Consider the following 18,853-nt stretch of genomic DNA (forward strand, 5'->3'; position numbering starts at 1 on the left):
TAGGATGGAGCATTGAGAAGATCAAACACAGCATCTTTTCATGAACTCTTTAATTTGGTGTCACAAATCAGTGACACACGAGAAGACTTAAGACCCTGGCCACAGGTCACATTAAAGCAGTTTCTAAAGGTACGACCTGAATCTAGCAGTAGGTAACCACTGGTGACCAGGATACTATAGCTATTTGCAGGATGCTATAGCTGGTTTTCTCTTAACTACTCCCTCAGTCAGATAGTTGGTAATTCTTAATAGATTTCGCTTACTACTACTTGTCCCATCCTCCTCCTTCATCTACATGCACTCTTAACAAGCACAAAGTCCTTCAATGAGGACTTTGCCATCCCAGGTATCAACAGGTCAAATATCCTCCTGTGAAGGACAATTCCCCTTCTGCTTCTTGTAAATGTGGCTCCTACTAGCATATTTTCCTGTCCCTAACTATTTGCCCAAGAAGCAGGAGTAACTGCTGTACAATTTCTCATAATGGGCAGTCTGCACTACTTTTGTGCTGAGAAGACAGCTAGTAAATAGGGCAGATCTTTAGATTATTATTTTAAAGCATTTTCTGAGGTTTCCCAAGGGTCCAGCCCTATGACCGTGACAGTGGTAATTACAGAAATTTGACTTCTCGTAACCTCTTGCAATTAAAACCAGTAATCACTTCAGAGAGCAAAGAAAAGATCCCCTATCATTTCTCCACACTCAATGATCTAGGGCAGAAAAAAAACCAAAAAACACAACAAAAAATGCCACAACATGCCATCAGGGACAGAAGAAACCCCAGAGAGAAGATAGATAGCCTGTCCAAATAGATAGGGCTACCATGTAGACAGGTTAAGTATCAGGCAATATAAAAATGGAATTGTGAAGGCAAGTTCCAGTTCAAAGAGACAGGCTGCCTCGTTATCTTGAGATGTCTTCTCAAGGGGATTTACTGCAAGTCTGACAACTGCAAATGAGTTACAGAAAAGAACAGGCGGAATGATAATCACAGCCACCACCCAAGAGTGCAATACATAGTATGGTATTCTGTTATTGACAACCTGTAGTTTCTTCCTCGGACTTTAAATGCAGCTGATTTGGGACCATTATTTATATGGATGAGGAACTACTTCGTAAGAGGAAATCCATGCCTCCAAAGCTGATGTATCATTCTTCTACTTGTGTGAAAGATGTCAACAATAAAAAAACCAAAGCTGATGGGTATGTAAACCCATAAGTTTGGCTCACTGACTGTGTGAACATTCACAAAGGCACAGAGAACGAAGCAGAGACTGAGTGCTGAAGTCTTCCTCTCTTTTGGAGGCAAAACCTAGTGTCTCTGAGCATTAAATGGCTTTCTAATCCCAAACCAGCCAGTTTGTCCTCAAAAATCTTTTGTTAGGAGACAAAGGTATTTTGGGGACTAACAACGCAGAACCATCTCCGGTGATCTCCAGCTTGTGGGGAGGGAACACAAGTACACAACACATTGTTGGAAGAAGCTATTCCAAGTCCATGCTAGATTTAATTATTCTTCTGTGCTGTTCCTTTCACTGCATTTCCACTCCTGACAACCTTAGCAACTACAGAGATGCGAAGCAGAGAAGCTTGCAGGTCCCCGGGGATATGGATTGTTGTTTGAAAACCAAAATGAACTTTGAGTAAAAGCATTTAGTACAGAGGAAGTCTGGCAGGCAAAAGACTACATTTAGCAAGAACAAGTTATTTTAATTTGAGTAAGTAAATTGCTAAGGAGTTGGGAAGAGCAGGAAGATGGGAGAGGGAGATCAGCCTGTGAAAGCTGGAATTACCCGAGAGTTGCTAGAGGACGTAAAGAGCTGTGATGGAAAGGATGTTGGAAAACAGATTTAGAGGGGCTGTTTCTTATAGAAGGATGTTATCTAAGATTATGAGGCACTGTGAGTGTGACAACCTTTCCATGCACTTTGCATACACAAGCATCACACACACAGCACATAGCAGCTCATAAATCTTGCAAAATGCAGGACAGCAGCCAGCTTCTGAAAACTATTGCATTAAAATCATCACTTCTGTGAGGGAGATTGAAAGATGGGGGCACATCCCTGCTACCTTAAATTGACGGAAGGAGCAAGATTCCTAGACCTTCGATCTAGCATTGTCTGAATCAAGTATTGTGATAACAGAGTTTCATTGCTTGGGGCCACGTTATACCCAGACAATACCCTTCAGAGAAAAAACACATTACAAACTTTTTCTTTTCCCCTTTAGGAAGGCCTTCCCATTACCCAGCTGGCAAAACAACCAGCTGTTTAATGACCTAAGCAGCAGACCAGGGCTCTTTGCTCCCCTTCGAAAGGAAGCTGAGGGGAAGAGCAATTTAACACAGTTCGTAAGATTTATGCCTTAGAGTCCTGAGTCAGAGCAATCAAACTTGAGGTTATTAAAGCAAAGTCTCTCGGTCCCAGGCTAGGGGAGCATCCTGGAGGCAGTTTTGACTGCCAGCAACACAATTCAGGACTTCTCACCTATTCCCTTTCCATTTTCCATTTCCCTGTACATTCAGCCTCACCCTAGGCAGGGAAAGTTGAAGAAAGGAAGGACTTCTTGTGGTCTTCTGGTTTGCTTTGTTGTACCTTCAGTCTGTTTATACACAACTGATACAAACTAGAATATGTCATGAGACCCAGTACCAGTTTCACCTCCACATTCTCCAAAGACGCAGTATTAGCCAAAAGGCGTATATCAAAGCAAGGTGCAGGAGTGAGGCACAAGTTAAACAAAGAGCTGAATTATTTACAGTTTGTCAAGGCTGCATGGGAGTGTACTGTTCTCACAAAATAAAATGTTCTTTATTTTGCTCATGATATGTTTAAATATATCTGTAATTTTGGACATTATTAGGTGTAAAGTTACATTTATGTGTTATGTTAGCAGGCTGGATAAGGCCATAGTTCCTTTTGCTTTACCTCTACCATCCCACATATAGACACTAGCACCAGGCCAATGGTTCTCAGAACTCCCAATACACTGAATATAAGGGGCAGCACAAAGGAAAACATTTCCAATAATAAAAGAAACATTTATTCCTCTCTATAATACCAACTCAAATGGCAGAATAAAATTTTGCTACTACTGCATGTGACAACAGTGATGAAGAATGGTTCAGAAAATAAGATTTTATCTGAGTTAACCAGAAAAAAAAAGTCTCTATGACTTCTATCACACCATCAAAAAGACACATTTTAATCTTGGAAAAGGAATTGAAAAGTTTCTCCAAACAAATTCTAATACACCTGGGAAGTCAGAGAAATGTATTAATTTCCACATGTGTCTTTCAATAACTGTCACCGCAGCAGACAACGCTGGCTGGCGTTAGCCTCAGCAATTTCATTTTAACAAGCTAATTATGCCCATAGCTATCTAAATCTGAACTCCACTCATTCGGTGCAGCCAGCAGCATCAACAGCATGAAAGTAAAGAAGGAAAGCATACGCTATCATTTCTTACCACAGTATAGATCTGAGGTTTGCGTCTCTTTGCCAGGTCAATTATATTGACTCCGTTGTAATAAAGGTTCTCAATGCATCCATGGAAATTTTTCCTCTGAAATGTTCCTGGTTTCCCCGGGACGGGAATCCCTCCAAAACTGAGCTTTTGGAAAGAATAAGAACAGTATTTAGTTATCACCCCAAAAGCAAGAGGGCTGAGTCCCCCTCCATGCAGCCAGCCGGGGTGTTATTCAAGAACCAAAGTCACATTAACAGCATCACCTTGGAGCATGAAGCAGGGCCTGGCTGCCCAACAGAGGAATCACAGGCTGCAGAGCATTACAGCTGTCAGGGAAACGCTGCTGCTGCAGAGAGCTCACTAATTAGGAAACCGCTTTTAAGTGCCTTGACACACCACTTCACCAACCTAGTACCATCAAGCCCCCCACCCAGGAACACCCAATGCACAAGGTAACATTCAAATGGTCTCCAGCCCACAGCCCCCACTGGCCTGGAGGCTGCCACCCAGCAGCGGACCACAGCGGCCGGGAACTGCTGAGCAATGGAGGAATAAACTCTTCCTGCCCACTGAGCACTGGGTTTGCCTGTGAGCTGGAATCACCCCTTTCCACCAAGCTTGTATCTGAACAGTTCTGGTTTCAGCTAGCGCAGGGTAGTATCACACACACAGACTACCCCATTTGCACCTTACGAGTGTTTTCCCTAAATTTCACTGTGGTTTGGGTCTTTACAATATTTGTACGGGCTACTTGGGACCGAGCAGCGTAATGGAGAAGTTCTGCAGGTTACACATTTAAACAAAACTTCTGCTCTGCTGTTGTCTAAGTACTGAAAGATTTTAGTATTGTGCAGATTACAACTCATCACTTAACTGGGGGGCTGAAAGCCCTGGGAGGACAAAAAGCCTAAGAAAATAAAGCTTCCAAAATCCATGGAGCATAATTACTTTAGATTCCTAAGAAAAAAAAGAAAGGGAAAAAAAAAAAAAAAGAAAGAACAAAACAAACAAATCCCACAACCCAAAAAACTTCTGATAATCCTATTTTCATTTTCCACACGACCCAGCTCATTTCTAATTAGCTCCACTGGCCTTTTTGGCAAAGTCTTACTGATGGTACTGCTGAGTTTTTATTCATTTTTCCCATCACAGCCAGCAGCAGCATGAGTGATATAATGCAGGTGGGGATCCTGCAGCCACCACACTTCACAGTGCTTCCAGCACATCGGGAGCTGTGCTGCAATCCTGCTACATCCACTGCAGCAAGGGCATGCACTGCTGTGCGGCACCACTTACATGCTGACAGCTGCTGGAACCTGGTCAGCCTTATCCCTCTGTCACAACTCTGAACAGCTCCCCTCAGCTCATTATTATAAAAATAAAGGGAGATTTGGGGGTTATTTTTCCTCACACTCCACCTAAAAAGCTGAGATACATAAGCAAATGAAATGTCCCTGGATAACCTTGAAAGCACTTCTTTGAATACAAGTCCTTAATGAACTCGCACCTTAGTTGTATTAATTGATCACTTCAGAGGAATAAAGAGTGATCAGACTGCTACTTTACATCACTTACAGGTTTGTTATTGGCATGAGTGCTTATGTGCTAGCAATGTTTTTTTCCAGTGAGAATCATTAATTCTTCCTTTAAACACGAGACTTTCCTTCTTTCACGTTCTATTCTCTAAGTCTCCTGCTTAGGGACTCTGTACTGGGTTTCAAAACCAGAAGAAAAATCAATACCAATTATACCACTCCATTATTAAGAAAACAGTTTCCTTTGTGATTGGCAATAATTTTAATTACCAAACTAATGGTTTTATTACCCTCAGTGAGGCCTTTAATCCCTGAAGTGTGCTGAGATAAACTTACAGTAGACTGTATTGCTGTAATCTTCAGCTGAAAGATTGTTTCAGTGTAAATAGAAAGAAAACACATTGCATGAAAAACTAAGCACCAGGGGCCAGGACTGAGTGCCACAGAGGTCAATGAGTGATGCTGATTTACACCAACCGAAGATCTTCTCTACCATGTTCCCTGTTTTGGAACATCTGGAAAAATGTTCTGCAAATTACACTGGAGCCTGAGTTTTCCCTAACTGGCATCAACCTTGTAGCAGAAAGCAAGGAATTTTATTACTTTGAAATTAGGAAAGCTGATGACTCAATCATTTGGCTTTTCTCAACTCCATTTTAAAAGTAGTTACAGCTTTGGCCCTTGCTACTTCAGTCTGAAGCTGTTCCAGAATCTCACTGCTCAAATGTGCTGTCCTTACTAAATGTGCTCGTGATTTGGTGCAGTGGTGCCAGGGGACAGGTACCACTCTTTCTACCCTGCTTTGTGAAATGCAAAGAAGAGAATTTCAGCTGGAACGTGAGAGGAGCAGAGAGCAGGCACCTGCCACTGCCGAGCCGTCTGCATTTGTCCCTTGGGTGTGCTGGGAATTGATCCTTCCCAGAGAAATGAATCCGAAGTGCAGAGGGGAAACTTGTGGTCTCTTAAGCAATGAACCATGCCAGCTCATCGCATCCAGACAGAGTGATGGCTCTGACTGTGCAAGCATGACCCTGTGCCTTGTGGGCTAGCAAAACTTGGTAGACAAATGCATGGGGATAAAAATTAACATGGGTTATTTGCACGCAGATGTGCCTTGGTGAGGGGAACAGATGAGGAACTGCCTTGCATATGGATATAAAAGTTTAAGGTATTTTATAGCGACTATCAGCCATAAGCACTGAACTGCTGGAGTGATACAAACTGCACTCTGCCACACCTGGGCCTCATGACAGGGGATCATACCAGCCTGAGGTTTCGTGGGCAGCCAGGATGTTTCCTCTGCTCAGTCCTCTCTTGGCTGAGCTGCTCTGGCTCCCTAGACCAGTATGCTCTGCATCACAGCCCCAGATGTGAAGGGACCTGGGTCACAGCTAGTTGTCTTGACAGTCATGCTCAGGGTCTTCCATTCCTAGTGGCAAGACAATGGTCTTTACCTGCTCATCTTTATGTGGAGGGCTATAAACCGAGCAAGTGGTGGCTGCATAGAGGCACAACTCAGAGCTGGTATCCCCATGGTCATGTCAATAAGATGCAGGGATGGTGTGCAATGATCCCATTAAAATCATACTGGAGATGATGACACAGCACTTCTCCGTACAGATTAGTGTGGTTGCTTGCTGAAGATTTGACTAGAACCCAGGCTATACCTTTGAGTTTAGCTCAAAGTCTGCTGTACTTTGAAGTGTAAGCATAATCCAATGCATATTTGCCCAGAGACTAGCCATTTTCTGAGACTGTCGTACACAGAGTTGCACTGACGTAGTCCATGTTTGTTAACCGTGAAAGGACCTCTCTGGGAAGGAAATATTAAATAAAGATCTTTGCTGGGTGGTCGTTTTCCGTCACATTCATCTTACACCAATTCAGCCTCATCTCCCAGGTTATAACCTAAAGGGCTTCACACACCTCATAATCAATATCCAAGTGATCTGAATCCCCCTTTGTTCGGAAATGCTGGGTGTGCTTGTCCACCGTGAAGTTCACTTGCTTGTTGAAACGCTCTATGAGAACTGAGTGCCAGTGCTGATCATCCAGGAGGCTGCCCAGGGTGACGGATGTGTGGCTGTTACTGAAGTGCAGGTTGGAGTCCCCTGGAGAGGCAGAGACAGGCAGAAGACACCAGAATTACCTCCAGACCCTTAATTGAAGCGTGGGGACTTAAGGGGAGCACAGACCAGTGCTCCTAGATGCAAACTAGAGCTCTGCCCATCAGAAACAGACCCTTGTCAAAGCTTGCCTTACATTCTTTGTGTCTCTTATTCATATATCTGTGTATACGCACATGCACACATACACACCTTTTTTCCCCCTGAAATCTTTATGATAAGCCAGGAGGTTTTCCCAATGCTGCACCCATACATTGCAGCACACAGGGGATCGGCACTCTGCCTGTGCCCTTGGTTCTGCTATGCATTTGAGGCCCTGGTGTTTTAAGAGCTCCCTTCAGGTTGCATCAAAATCTCCTGTCTACTCACATTAACAGATCACTCCTGACACTTCAGTTTCAACTATGTACTTTTTGTATTTTAACAAGAAAATCGCATCTGTCCATTTTCAGACAAAAAAAGCCACAAGTCACTGAAGCAACATGAATGCGAGTGTTTCGTTCAGCTCAAAAACATTCTCAAACCTGGCCTAGATCTCCAAAAGTTTAGATCAAGAGTCATAAAAATATTTAGGCCCTAACCCTGGTGATTTCAAGCACTCTTCTGTTTTCCAGTTGGCTACACGTCTGAACACTTCAGAGCCTCTCACTGAAAGGGAGCATGTGTCCTTTTTTCACATTCCAGCAGAATGGAGAGAACACATACTCCAAAACTGTCAGGCAAGATGCAAGCAGATTCAAGAACAGACATCAAAACCCTTGCCCATGACATATGAATGCACACAAAGGACTGGAAATGGCTAAAATCTGTACTGCTGAAAGAAAAAAATCTTCATATCTCAGACTATGAGACTATTCACAACATCATTTCCTCTGGAAGAAGTAACATGATATAATTAAACTACAGTATATTCCTATCTTAGTATGAAACATTTGTAAGAGGAGGACAAATCCATAGAGTCAAAGAATCCCACATTGAGAGGCTCAGGAAGTAGATACTTGGTCCAAGTAACATCCAAATACCAAATCAGAAAAATGCTGCATTATCATTTCTAAACAAAAAGAAAGAAAATACTAGCTGGAAACTAAACAATTAAGGACATTACGTAAGAATGAAATCCAAGAGCTGTGGAAAATTGTTACTAACATTTAAAACAAACATAATTAAGTAGGAAGGAAAAAATGCAGAAAGAATTATCTACAAATTCTGTTTTAGTACCTCCACTTTTCTCTGACTAGTTTATGATTTCTTTTAATTACCCAAGTCACAAACAGGGGACTGAGATACCACACCATTGCCTGCTTTATCTGTTCTAGACAACCTTCTTAGTGTCCTGGAATTGCTAGTCTGACATCTGCCCCTGCTAATACTGTACATTACTAGATGCTCAATCTCCCATTTTTATTAAAACCAGCCTTGGCAGTCTAAGCACCAGGTACATGAACTGCAAATAGCTCAGATTACTTTATTGAACAAAGTTATTAAGACTGAGAGTGGCAGTGACAAACGTGGACCTTAATTCCCTCCCCTCCTTGCCCACACCCTCATGGTTAACAGTGGGAGGGCTTTTGGTTCAGCTTTCCATCTGGATGGGCCACTGAGGCTTTCAGACCAAGTTCAATACCCAAACAGGGTAAGCGCAGCTCCTGTGCTGACCGAAGTACAGCGATGCAGGCGTGGAAACTTCTGCCCAACTCAAACCCCTCAGTATGAGAAACGTGAGTCAGCAGGGACTGCCGAGGCCAGTACCATGGGTCACCCACAGGCGAAACTAATGAAGATTTTGCAATAAGGCTGGGAGAGGGGGTATGATCACTCCTACTACAGTAGCTCCTGCCATTATCAAAGTGCTTTGGTGTATTCACCAGGAAAAAGCAAGCACCCTTCTACAGAAAGAAATTAAGCCAGCCTTTCATCTGTCCCTCTGATCCAATATAATCACACAGTGATGGCCTTCCAGATACTCAGTTTTCAACTGAAACCATCTCCAGAAACAAAGCAATAGAAGTGTGCACAATGTTTTGACCAGAATATTTTCATTTAAGTTCTGTATTCTCAGCTCAGTTCTGATCACAGAATGGAAAGAATAAGATACAAACCAAAAATAAACCTTCTGCACTCCAAACCAAACTTCCTGGGAATGCTATCCTTAAAAATTATAACAAGGAAGGGGAAGAAAGTGAACTTTTTTCTTTTTTTAAAAAAAATCACTGCTGGAATGTGTCATCAAAGGTCTGAACTTCAAATGTAGTCATCGAGCAGCTCAGCCTTGGTCGGCACTAGTTAGAAGAGCCAAGGTCTCTTCTTGTCTCAGCTATCATGTGCTGCATGACATCAGTCAAGTCTATTCTCTTTTGCTTCCCCCTCCACCTTCTCTGACCAGTATTTAAGCTGTGAGCTGTCTGATGCACACAGCATGTTTTGTTGATCTCAGCTGGAGTTTCTAGATACTGCCTAATATAAACAATAGATTTATAAAAGCAAACCAAGACAATCCTTGTTACAATAATATGTGAACCGATAACCCTAATTACCCTTACCCAGGTTGATGTGCAAGGAGAGCTTCCCTTTCTGCAGTTCCAAAGTAATGTAGTCTCCACGCTGTCCTTCTCCATGGAATAAGACTCCATCCCCCTGCATGCTCTTGAATTTCAAGGAAACCACATCTTTGAATGTGCTCATAAGCTTCTGATTGAACCTGTAGAGGAGTGAGCTTCTGCCATCGAAGTCTGCAATATCTGACTCTGGGAGAAAGAAGATGGAAAAATGAAAAGGAGGGGCAGCTTCAGGAGAGGGACTGTATTTTTTCAGGATCTTTTCAAGTATCACTTGGAGCCAGGTATTCTCAGAAGCATACATCCACAGGACGTACGTGGCATCTGGGCAACCACATTTCACTCGTTTCCAATCCTCTCCCTCTATCTGGGGAAAGGGAACACTAGGATAAAACCAGAACTCCTCTGCACTTGTCCTCCTCTCTCTCATGCAAGACTGCTTTCTCACTCAACTTTTTAGAACAGAACAGGTGCCTTCCATCACATTCAGATCTCCAGAACATCCCCTGCTACATGTGCTGTTTGCCTGAAACACGCCCAGGCTGTTATTTATTACTTTGAACACTTCAGTTCTCACTCCTCTTCTTGTAGCTTCACAAGCATCTGTTGAGCTGTTTCTGTGTGTCGGCCATGCCTGCATTCACCTCTGCATCCAAATAAGCAGCATCTTAGCCTCTGAGGGTTGGCTGCTTGTTTGTGATGGGCATTTATCAACCATGTTTCTGCATGCAAATTGACTAGGCTGGCAGGAATAGTCAAGCATCAATTCAAAAAGCTTTTGAAGGGATTTCATGGGAACTGGGCATCTAAACTGATTATACACCTTTGAAAATCCTATTAGAAACATATTTTCCCCTTCAGCCAGCCTCCAAAACCCAATCACTGTGATAGGAAACAAGCTTTCAATTCTTCAGTTGCAATTAATATTTCCTTTGGCAGCAGCAGCCTTTGCTTTATAAAGTGGTATTTTAAGCAAAATGTATTTTTAATAAACTTTATATATATATATATATATAACCAGAACATTTCAGGTAGCTTTAAATACTTTTAACTAATACATTGTATTCAAACATGTGACCAACATATGTAAATTCAATTCCAATTTCTATCCAAATGCAATTTGGCATAAATTATGGATAAAATATCTACTTGTAAATAAAAAATCTGTCAATTGGTATTTCCTGTTGTTAAGAAAAATATTAAGAATTAAAACCACCAGGCGATGAAGAATCTGAGCAAGGGTTTACTGAGCTATGTAGGTACTGGGATACATGCATAAAGACAAAGAATACCTTCATAGTAACTAAGAAGAAAGAGCATAGACTATCTTTGTTTGCAAACCATGTGTATTAATGATAATCCAAAGCTACCAGTTTTCCATTTTCTTTTGAAAAATAACTGAAAAGTCCATATGCAAAACAATCAAGACCTCCAGGTCAGCAACTGCATTGTGATTAAAGTTGGTGATTTAAGTCATCTAAACTCCCTTGAGAGTTCTTCTATCCTTTGGAGCATTAATGGTAGTTTCATTTGTTCCTCTTTAAAAACAAAAGTAATAGGAGTTGGTGGTTGTTTTTTTTTTTTTTTTCCTTTTTTTTCTTCTTTAAACTGGACCATTGATAACTTCTGCATGTCAATATGACAGTTTATACAGAAGCTTGATGGCATACTTACAAACTTGCAGGAGCTCAAAATTTAAATTTGATGCAAAATTCTGTCACTCCAAAACTGATTCCATTCCAGATCAGAAGTCAACTGATTATTTCTTATGAGAATAAAACTACAAGGAAATTCAACCCTGGGAAAAATTCACTCCAGAATAAACTAAGACCAACTTCTCTGTGATGCCAGAATTATAACATGCTGTTTAGCATCATACGCGGAACAGTTGTTTGTTTAGGAAGTATCATGAATACAAAAGTATTCACGCCATCTGCTTTTACTGGTTTTTACTTCTAAATTAGGTGTTCAGAAACAGCTCCTTAAGAATTGCTGATTTCTTTCTATTGACACCTTGACTGCCAGTTTCTATAAAGGGAATTAAATTCATAGTTTAGTTCTTATGAATTTCCCCTAGCTACATTAAATGCTTCAATTTGTTTAAAGTAAATTGCAAGTGTATCATAAAAATGGTTTCATTTTAACACAGGCAGGAATTAGAAAATAGCTTATAAAGAAGTTACAGTCTTTGATTTCCAGTGCATTTTGCAGTTAAAGTTGATTTTCCTCCAAGCTCTCAAAACCAAAGATACTGTAAGAGCTCTGATTCAATGTTGCCATAATAGCAGCCTTCTTTTCTTCTTCTTCTTCTTAAGATTCGAGCCTTCAACCAGTCTGAATTCACACTTAAGTCCTTGTTTTAACTCTCCTCTAAGCCACAGCATAACACACAATTTCTTGAAGAGCTCTACCACTGACATTTACAGAGTATAACACAAAGGAAAACCTGTTTCTGAGAAGTTCTGCTTCACTAATTATCAGTTGTGAGTACACTGGCCAATAAATAGCCCCAAACGAAATGGGAATATGTCAAATAAATGCTAACACTGGCAGCCAAAAGTCATTAGTGGCAGTTTGCATGACAACAAATCGTTGGCTTCCTGTTCAAAATTGAAAGATATAGCACAATTCTAATACAGTCACTCCAGAAAACCTGCTTGTTTGCTTAGTGTTTATTTAGTCCATGTATGTCCATAATCCACTCTCAGGAAGAAAACAAGGATCAGAAATGTTACAAGTCTCAGCAAATCTGTAGGAATAATAAACTCAAACACAACATGTAGTTTCATTCTGCACTGTCTGCTGCTTTACTTATGCTCCCTGAAGACAGACTTCACTCAGTCTGGGTACTTTTCTACCCTGTCCTCATCAACAAGGCTACAAAACTCATCAAAAGTGAGATTGGGCAAAAGACACTTCTTTCATGTTATTCCCCACTGAAACAGATACCTCTGCTGTAAATACATACAGAATCACAGAATTATTTAGGTTGGAAAAGACCTTTAAGATCATCGAGTCCAACCATAAACCTAACACTGCCAAGCCCACCACTAAACCATGTCCCTAAGTGCCACATCTACACATCTTTTAAATACCTCCAGGAAGGGTGACTCCACCACATTCCTGGGCAGCCTGCTCCAACACTTGATAACACTTTCAGTCAAGAAATTTATCCAATCTAAATCTGCCCTGGCACAACCTGAGGCCATTTCCTCTTGTCCTATCATTTGCTACATGGGAAAAGAGACCAGCACCCACCTCACTACAACCTCCTTTCAGGTAGCTGTAGAGAGCAGTAAGGTCTCCCCCAAGCCTCCAATTCTCCAGACTAAAATAACCCAGTTCCCTCAGCCGCTCCTCATAAGACTTGCTCTCTAGACCCTTCACCATCTTTGTTCTTCTTTGGACATGGTCCAGCATCTCAATGTCTTTCCTGTAGCAAGGGGCCCAAAACTGTATTCAAGGTGCAGCTTCACCGGTGCCAAGTACAGGGGGCAGGAGTACATACATACTCCTGGTCACAGGTGAAGAAGTTCCCATAAAATAGAAATAATTCATCAAGCTTTTCTGAAATTCAGTAGAGGTTCTGGCCCCAGGGGTGCTGGTTATGTCATTCCATTTGAATTTCCTTTCCCAACACAGATCCAAACATTAAAGTCTGTTGGGGTGGGTGGAAACACAGGCAGTTAGTTGAAGATGGACTATCAGGTTAAGTCAACTTTTTTTTTTTTTTTTTTTAAAGGGACAATGTGATCACAGAGCTCAACCTGTGGGACCAGCTGTGCTGAGAGGAGCCAGGCTGGGAGTAATGCGAGAGCATGGAGTTTACTTGTGCAGCAATCTGCTCCTGGCAGCAGAGAGGATATACATTCTTATTTATAAAGACAGTCCTCCTTATGATTTTAGAAAAAGTAAACACTTACTTGACAAAGTTATTCCAAAATACAAAAATATCCTCTAGGAACAATTGCAATTTGAGACAGGAATTTTTGATCTTGCATTTACACCAATGAACAGAAGCTTTAACTTCCTGCAGGAGGAGTAGGACTGTTCCTGGTCTGAACAGATGTCTCTCCTGGCCAGTCATGTCCTACTGACTTGAGCGAGTCTAAAGCCAACCTGACTTCCCTCTCCTTACCCCTCTCAGACATGCAATCCAAAGGATGAATGTGGATGAGCATTTCAGAAGTGACTGTTCTGCTGTGCAGTTTTATCCCTATCACAAATCTATGTCTGCCTCTTGGTAAGCAATTGTTTGGGTATTTATCTTATGCAGTTGCTTACAAACACTACTGGACAATGATCATCAGACATTAAGTGGTTCTCTGCAATGCGTTCTTTTCTGTCTCACAGGAAGACAAAGGAGAGGATGGAGGAAGGTAGGGGAAAAAAAGAAGAAAAAAAAAAAAAGAGACAGAGATGAAAAAAGATCCAGTAAAAATATCATTTAATCAAAAAGCACAATACCAGATCGTATTCCCTGAAGCAATGACAGCAAAAGATGAGAAATCAGTGTCCTGAACTGCAAATGAAGAACTCTGCTCTCAAAAGCAGAAGATACTGTCTCACACCCTATCATTGTTTCTCCTGCAGTTTCCCAGCCTGTTCACTGCACATACACCTGATTCTGCTGATGCATTTTGAGCTGTTAACCAGTTACAGAATATGCTGATGCATTTTGAGCTGTTAACCAGTTATGGAATATGATCAGCATCTTCAATGCAGCTATAAATCTTATCCTATAAAAGCAATTGTGTCAGCAGATTTTTTTCCAACACTAAGCTAACAAGACTTTTCCTAAGTATAAAGATATACCCATTCCCCCCTCACTGCCCCCAGCATCAAAAGCAATTGTTTTACCATTTTTCTGAACACATCCTCTATTGCAGCTCTGGTTATCTGTGACAATCACACTGCTTCTGGAAACACTGCTGCAAAAGGACAGTGAGAGCTTACACATACCTCTGCATGGAAATTTCCATTTAACTCATCATAAATCCTTTTCTGAAAGGGAAACATCAACATATATTTTCAGATCAAGATCATCTCCTTGCTGTTTCAGTACCTATTTTGAGGATGTGAGATGGAATCTTCACACAAATTTAAAATAAATGTAATTACCTTTCATTTAAATACATACTTTCTGTGTAAGAAAGTAAACAACAATTAGCATGTGTCATCTGTGAATTCCAGCTGATTTGACAGCCTTGGAGTGCTTTGTTGCACAGGAACTTTGATCGGTATGGGATAGGGTCAAGCACACTCATGTGTCTGAAAGAGCTTTATGGGTTTATGTTCCAAAGAAACAATGTCAACCGGCACCCAATTAAGAGGGTGAAAAGCAAAAGGTGGGGAGCGGGGGGGAGGAAAACAAAAAGAAAGACAAAAGCTGTCTTGTTTGACAGAGAAGTGTGGGGGATAAATTCATAGTAGTAAATTACTTCTAGCAGGAGCAATAAACAACAGTGAGTGCCATTCAGCAGCACAGTGCAATCACAAGTTAGCCACTTTGGCATCCACTGCACATAGCAGTTAATCACTAATATGATTCTTCAGTATTTTTTGTTACTGTGTCCTGACAGAGTATTTGGTGACCTACAAGACCTGATGCCTTCCACACGCTCCCTGCTAAACAGTCATCATTGAAAGCTGCATTTGCCAAAAGTTAGCACAAGGTTGCGTTCCTGGAACCTGTTCAGCAGAGCATGCCGCACAGGACACTCATACTCCAAAACTGAGAGATCAGAACCTTGCGCTGACCCAGGAGTATCACATTCACCTAACCTTGCCATCACAAAAATGCTTAAGCAGCAGCGAAGCCACAAACCTCTCCTGCAGCTGTCATCTTCTGCTCAAATATGCAAGGTTAAAAAGGAGCTGATGTGAGCAGAGACCATCCAAGGAACCACAGGCTATTTTACACACCCTGGTGCATCACAGTGAGGTGCTCAGCTGCATGTTTGGCAGTAGTCCCAGGGTCTTAACAGATGTGCAGCAGTACATGAAATTCAGATGGCCTAAGCTGTCAGTGTCCCCAGACTTTTGTTTCAGCCAAACAATAAATGCTGCCACTCACACAAAAAAAGATCTCCAGCTTGTCTGTAAATGAAAACTTCACTTCTGCAGTTTTCTGCTCCAAATATCAATATAAAGCAACTCTGTTTTCAGATCAGGTGCTGTGCTTCTGAGGCAACATTTGCCTGAAAAGTGGAATGGACAGCCAGTAGTCCAGCATCACCTGAATTTCAACATGCTTCTACAAGTAGGCTAAGAGGTAGGAATAACCCCGCAGTCACACTCGTATGTTTGCGCAGGATTTGCTTCATATGTGTTCCCCATGCACACATTCTCTTTTTATCTTACACTTCAGGACTGGATCCAAAGCTAAAATGCTGGTGGAAATCCTTTCTTCAACTTCAGTGGTCTTAAGATCAAAAAATTTGGGTTTGTTTCCCTATAGAAGCCTTTAACTCATTCCAACAGCTTAAAGAGGATTGGGCATAACTCAGAATTAGGCTCTTACAGGTGAATTTATATCAGCTGCGGCCTTTGGTAAGGTAGGTGACTATAATGCTGGTCCTACTCCCAGCCTCGTGTCCTTACTTTCATATAAACACAAACACTTGCATGAAGGGTCATCTCTTAGAGATGGTGCACATTGGGACATTTGTTCTTCTAGTTCCATTTCCTTCCTGGCTTGTCCAACAGCCTGTCTCTTGTGATTTCTTTTTTTTTTTTTTTTTATCGTTTTTTAAAACTCTCTTCAAATGATTAATATATTTCTTGTGCCAGAATTGAATATGGTGGATGAGACTGTATGCTGTCAAACGTTACAAAATGCAGTTATGTAGGCGTACACCAGCTCAGGATCTGCTGCAGATAGTCTGTCAGTGTAACAGTAAAGATGACATTTTATAAATGATCAAACATCTTTTGTACAGTGCTGCAGCACCTGGGTTAGGAGTAGCCAAGACTGCAAAACTATATAAGCAAAACCTGTAGACAGGTATTGCTTGGCATATGCAATTTGCCAGGGAGAAATCTGAATGGCACATTTATATAAACGGAATGAATATTTCAACACTCCGTAAAACTTTTATGAATCCCTTTATTTCTTTTGTGGCTTGCTTCAATCTCATACCTTGATTCTGCACAACCATTTTTATTTCCTGTAACTGTAGGGTATAGGACAAAGATGAAGACTTGGATGAAGCACAAGGAAACTCAGCCTGCAAGTGACTCTGAAGTCTTCTTCGTATCATAGAAGATACGATCACAATATGACATGAAAGTAGTGCCCGTTTAGTATTTCACAGAGCAGCACCAAAACACATTCAGCTATAAAAGATTCAACCTTCAGTTTGAGTTCTATTTGTTGCACATCTGTTTAGACTATACTCTTCGCTGTAGAGGTTTGGTCATCATTAACAGAAGAAAGCTCTTTGAAAACAGATGAGACAGCTGCTTTGGTATGATGTCATCAAGTGCGGTTGGTTCTGATTTATAGTTTTCAGTTTCCATGTCCACTGGTAGGGCTGGAAAAGGTCTCCTGCCCTAGTAACTTCCCATTCAGACCAGGCTGTTGCAGGTCTGTACTTAAATGAATGATAGTCCACAGTGCCTGAGCGTCAAAGTAGGTGGAGAAGCAGCATTTAAAAAAACCTGAATGGATCTTCTAGACCTACACATAGATCTACACACAGACCACAACAAGGATCTTCCTGTGAAACCACGTGAATCAGTCCTACAACCTGAGTGTAGTGATGAGGCCACTAAGAGTCCCGGAGCTGCGTCCCTGTTCAACGGGATTGTGTGAAGATTTAAGACACTTGCTCTTTTATTCCCAAATAGGAGTTTTTCTGCTTATTATCTTACAACCCATTTCTGCACCAAGCAGGAGCAGATGAGGATGTAAGCTAAACGGAGAGATGTACAAGTACATTAGTGTCACATGATGGTGACTTGTGCCACACCATGTTGAACTTACTGGTAAAATGCTGTTATCCCCTGAACTCTCCCCAGCAAAATCTCACCTGTCTCAAACAGTGTCTCAAGTCACACTTGACCATTTCAGAGATAAACCTACAGCCACCTGAGAAACGAATACCAGACTTGTGTTTCCTCATTTGTGGACCTGTTTTTGTTTTGTGTGAGGGAGTAACCTTGGTCCTTTTTCTTTACATTCGCACTCTTCTGTGGTGACAGTTCATACATCTGCAGCAGTACAATAACTATGTGGGGGAAATGCCCCAAAGGCAACATCTATAGGCTGCTCCAAAGCCCATGTGACAAAGCGCTGCAGACCATGTCTTGGAGGATCATCACCATGCGTTATGAAGAGTGCCAAAGAAAACGCTCATGCAAAGGCAGCAGACGAGTTCTCTTTTTTCTGGAGCTATAAAGTCATCAGCCTCAAATAGCAGTACTAGCTGCACAATCCGCAGCACTTCCTTGAACAACTAGTTAACTTGCCTTAAAACCAAAAATGAACTATTTAAGCAAAAGGTGGTACCATTCCCAAATAAAGCCCCACAAAATATCCCAAGTAGCTTTGTGCCCTCCAGTGGAGCAGGAGGTTTTGCAGCATGTGACTGCCTTGCGCTAGCAAGCAGCAGCAAATTGCTCTCTGGTGGGCTCAGTTCTGAGAAAGCTTCAGCAGCTGAGCTAGATGGGCCAGTGCATCCCTGAGCAGAACGACATGAACAACTACTGAAAAAATAAACGATGGCTACATATTTCACATTACCTTTTAACTCGTAAAACTTGTGCTGGAGCCCTCCCGCAGCACTGACAGCATCAACAAAAAACTCTTAGAGAAAATGTGGATTAAGATGTAGCCACTTACTATAGGAGCAGCCGAAGACCTCAACTCTCAGTCCTATTCGCCCACCGACATTCCACTTCAGAGGGATGAAGCGCAAGAAGCGGGCTTTCATGGAGTGCAGAAATTTGTGGTGAACCACACTGTCAGCATTGCTGTTCCCTGTGAAAACCTGGAAGGACAGAGAGCCTTGGTGAGACATTTAGCACTGACAGGTGAATGCAGCACTCTGAATTAAGTCTGTGAACTGCCACCCCTCTTCCTGATTCTCAGTCTTATAAATTACTCAAAATTATTGAAATGGTTGTCAGGTTTTCTTTTAAGTGCTGTGTCTCTTATGGAGGG

General features: G+C 41.7%; 1 protein-coding gene across 2 annotated transcripts in view; it reads right to left on the minus strand.

Moving 5' to 3' along the window:
- CNTNAP5 (contactin associated protein family member 5) overlaps positions 1 to 18,853 on the minus strand; it is a 304,375-nt gene that overhangs the window by 153,970 nt on the left and 131,552 nt on the right. For both annotated transcript variants that reach the window (XM_049806131.1, XM_049806123.1), the window contains exons 4-7: positions 18,533 to 18,680; positions 9,673 to 9,876; positions 6,933 to 7,117; positions 3,472 to 3,615 (exon numbers count right to left, since the gene is read on the minus strand). In XM_049806131.1, the coding sequence (XP_049662088.1) occupies positions 3,472 to 3,615; positions 6,933 to 7,117; positions 9,673 to 9,876; positions 18,533 to 18,680 (681 nt within the window). The remainder of the gene's footprint in view (positions 1 to 3,471; positions 3,616 to 6,932; positions 7,118 to 9,672; positions 9,877 to 18,532; positions 18,681 to 18,853) is intronic.

Source organism: Accipiter gentilis, chromosome 1 (genome assembly GCF_929443795.1).
Source record: "Accipiter gentilis chromosome 1, bAccGen1.1, whole genome shotgun sequence".
NCBI lineage: Eukaryota > Metazoa > Chordata > Aves > Accipitriformes > Accipitridae > Astur > Astur gentilis.